The sequence below is a fragment of the Dama dama genome, chromosome 9 (genome assembly GCF_033118175.1).
Source record: "Dama dama isolate Ldn47 chromosome 9, ASM3311817v1, whole genome shotgun sequence".
NCBI lineage: Eukaryota > Metazoa > Chordata > Mammalia > Artiodactyla > Cervidae > Dama > Dama dama.
The window spans coordinates 70,488,040-70,491,011 of NC_083689.1; the positions used below are offsets into that span (position 1 = coordinate 70,488,040).

General features: G+C 41.9%; 1 protein-coding gene across 1 annotated transcript; it reads right to left on the minus strand.

Moving 5' to 3' along the window:
- Window positions 1-1,482: 1,482 nt before the first annotated feature.
- LOC133062907 (histidine-rich glycoprotein-like) lies at window positions 1,483-2,325 on the minus strand. The gene has a single exon (XM_061152254.1). It carries the CDS (start codon window positions 2,323-2,325, stop codon window positions 1,483-1,485), a length of 843 nt encoding a protein of 280 aa, XP_061008237.1.
- Between the last annotated feature and the right edge of the window lie 647 nt (window positions 2,326-2,972).

Sequence of the window (2,972 nt, forward strand, 5' to 3'; positions counted from 1 at the left end):
TCAGTGATGAAGTATGTAAAACTATGTAAGTTACTGACAACCTGAAAAGATAGGGCTTTTCAATATGAAGTCTTTTCCAGTGATGATGTCAGATCAAAAGTTCACCCAGATATAAGCTGTATGTTCATAATAGAAGGCAGAAAAGGCCCAACATCCAAACTAACAGGGACATCTAGACTCAACCATTTTCTAGTCATATGACTGTCAACAATGAGCTTACATTTCATTCCTCAGGCCTCAGGAATACATAATACAATTGAATCACACCTACAATTCATACAGTTGTCATAAGAATTAAGTAGCTTATACTTATAAAACAGTTAGCATGGTTCCTGATACAGGAAACAAAGTAAAATTAACTTCATTGAAATTTTATCCTCAAGTGTTGGCTTCAGTTTCAAAATAAATTACCTGATCTCTATTCAGAACTCCTTGTAAGGACAGAGTCCCATTTACCTGAGCCTGTTCTGGCATTCCACATATTTTCCTCTGAAGTCTATATTCAACTGGGCCAAATTCACTATCATACATAGATATCCAGATCAGTGGTCTGGGTTTCTTTAACTATTGATGAATTCCTTTGAGAATCAGATAAAAGCCATAAGTCCCCCTCATTCTGAAAATGCTTAGACATAAAAAATGTGAATGTAAGAGGGGGCAGGGAGTTTCAGATTTTTGTGAAACCAGGTATGGAAATTTGTTGAGCATCCTTACCCTAGATTGTATTTCTGCCTTAACACATTGCCTCTGAATGGTCTATATCCTCTCCTTTAAAGACTTCTGGGCTGAGAAGCACATCTGCTTACCTGGTTGGAAGTCCTTTGTGGGTGATGGCATTAAAAAAGCAGTGGTAGAGGGCCTCATTTCTCTGGAGCAGTGATGACTATTGTGGTTGTTACAGTAGTGGGGTTCCTTGTTGGAGTTGTGGTGGTTGTCGTTTTTGGAGTAATTGTGGTAGTTGTTGAACTATTCCAGGTTGCAGTTGGAGTAATAGTGGTGGTCGTTGTTGGAATGATTGTGGTTATCATCATTCTCATACATACTCCATGTATGTATCATCATTCTCATCAACATACTCCATGTGTTATTGGAGTAGTAGTGGTGGTCATCGTTGTTGAAATAGTGGTGGTTCTTCTTGGAGTAGAGGTGGACATTGTTGTTGGAATCCCACTGGTCATTGTTGGAGTAGTCATGGTTGCTTGAGTAGTAGGGGTTATTGCTGTTGAGATCCTCATCATATCTACTGCTGTTGGAGTAGTAATAGTGGTACTTGTTGCTGGAGAAGTGGTGCTGGTCATTGTTGGAGTGGTGGTGGCTGTTGTTGGAGTAGTGGTTGTTGTATTAGTGGTGGTATCTGTTGTTGGAGTAGTGATAGTGCTTATTTTTGTAGTAGTGGTGGTGGTTGTTGGAGTGGTGGTAATGGTGGTGGTTGAAGTAGAGGTGGTTGTTGTCAGAGTAGTGGTAGTGGTAGTGGTTGTTCAACTAGTAATGGTTGTTTGGGGGGTAGCAGTATTTGCTACTGGAGTAGTGGTGGTGATGGCTGGAGTAGTGGTGGTTGTTTCTGGAGTAGTGGTGGAGGTTGGAGTGGTGGTGGTTGCTGTTGGAGTAGTAGTAGTGACTGTTTATGGAGAAGTGGTGGTGTTTGTTGTTGGAGTAGTGGTGGTGGTTGGAGTAGTGGTGGTTGTTGGAGTAGTAGTGGTCGTTGTTGTTGGAATAGTGGTGGTTGTTGTGGGAGTAGTGGTGGTGGTTGTTGGAGTAGTGGTGGTAGTAGTGGTGGTTGTTGAAGTAGTGGTGGTTGTTGGAGTAGTGGTGGTAGTAGTGGTGGTTGTTGAAGTAGTGGTGGTTGTTGGAGTAGTGGTGGTTGTTGTTGTTGGAATAGTGGTGGTTGTTGTGGGAGTAGTGGTGGTGGTTGTTGGAGCAGTGGTGGTAGTAGTGGTGGTTGTTGAAGTAGTGGTGGTTGTTGGAGTAGTGGTGGTAGTAGTGGTGGTTGTTGAAGTAGTGGTGGTTGTTGGAGCAGTGGTGGTAGTAGTGGTGGTTGTTGAAGTAGTGGTGGTTGTTGGAGCAGTGGTGGTTGTTGTTGTTGGAATAGTGGTGGTTGTTGTGGGAGTAGTGGCGGTGGTTGTTGGAGCAGTGGTGGTAGTAGTGGTGGTTGTTGAAGTAGTGGTGGTTGTTGGAGTAGTGGTGGTAGTAGTGGTGGTTGTTGAAGTAGTGGTGGTTGTTGGAGCAGTGGTGGTAGTAGTGGTGGTTGTTGAAGTAGTGGTGGTTGTTGTTGGAGGAGGAGTAGTGGTTGTTGTTGTTGTTGTAGGTGCAGCTAGAAATCAACATGAAAGCAGGGCTTCAATAAGCTGCAGGAAACAAGAGACTTGTGCTGGGCCAGTAAACCAACACAACCAAGGAGACTGTCAACAGGCAGAACTCAGACTCATCTCCCATGAACTCTGAGTTCTTGTCATTGGTCAACTAGAATCTGTGACTGAGGAGGGAATGAAGACATGGTCACAACAAGGAAACAACTGCATTGAACGGATGATATTTGCGGGAGGTGTGAATATAAAATTGACACTTGGGATTTGTATTGAAGCACTTCATAAGGACTAGTCATGCATATCAGATTTATGTATCTTCATAAACATCTGTGAGATAGGAAAAAATGTCTAGAGCTTGAAACTGTCTCTGTCCTTTTAGTGGTGTATGACTAGGACTTAAATAGTAGTTTCCAAGAACTGGAATATTTACCAAATAAATAGCATTTACTTCAGTCAGTCCTAGGAGTACCCTTTCAATAGACCTGCATCCTAAATGCAAATTAATTCATACCATTGCCATTTGTAGAAAGGTGGATGGATATAGAGTCTGTCAGATGGAGTGAAGTAAGTCAGAAAAAGAAAAACAAATAGTAATATAATATAGTAAAACATATATGGAATTTAGAAAAATGGTCCAGTTGAACGTATTTGCAGGACAGGATTAGA

What these genes read in the sequence shown, in the direction of transcription:
- LOC133062907 (XM_061152254.1), bottom strand. Translation starts at nt 2,325, where the DNA reads ATGTTGATTTCTAGCTGCACCTACAACAACAACAACAACCACTACTCC.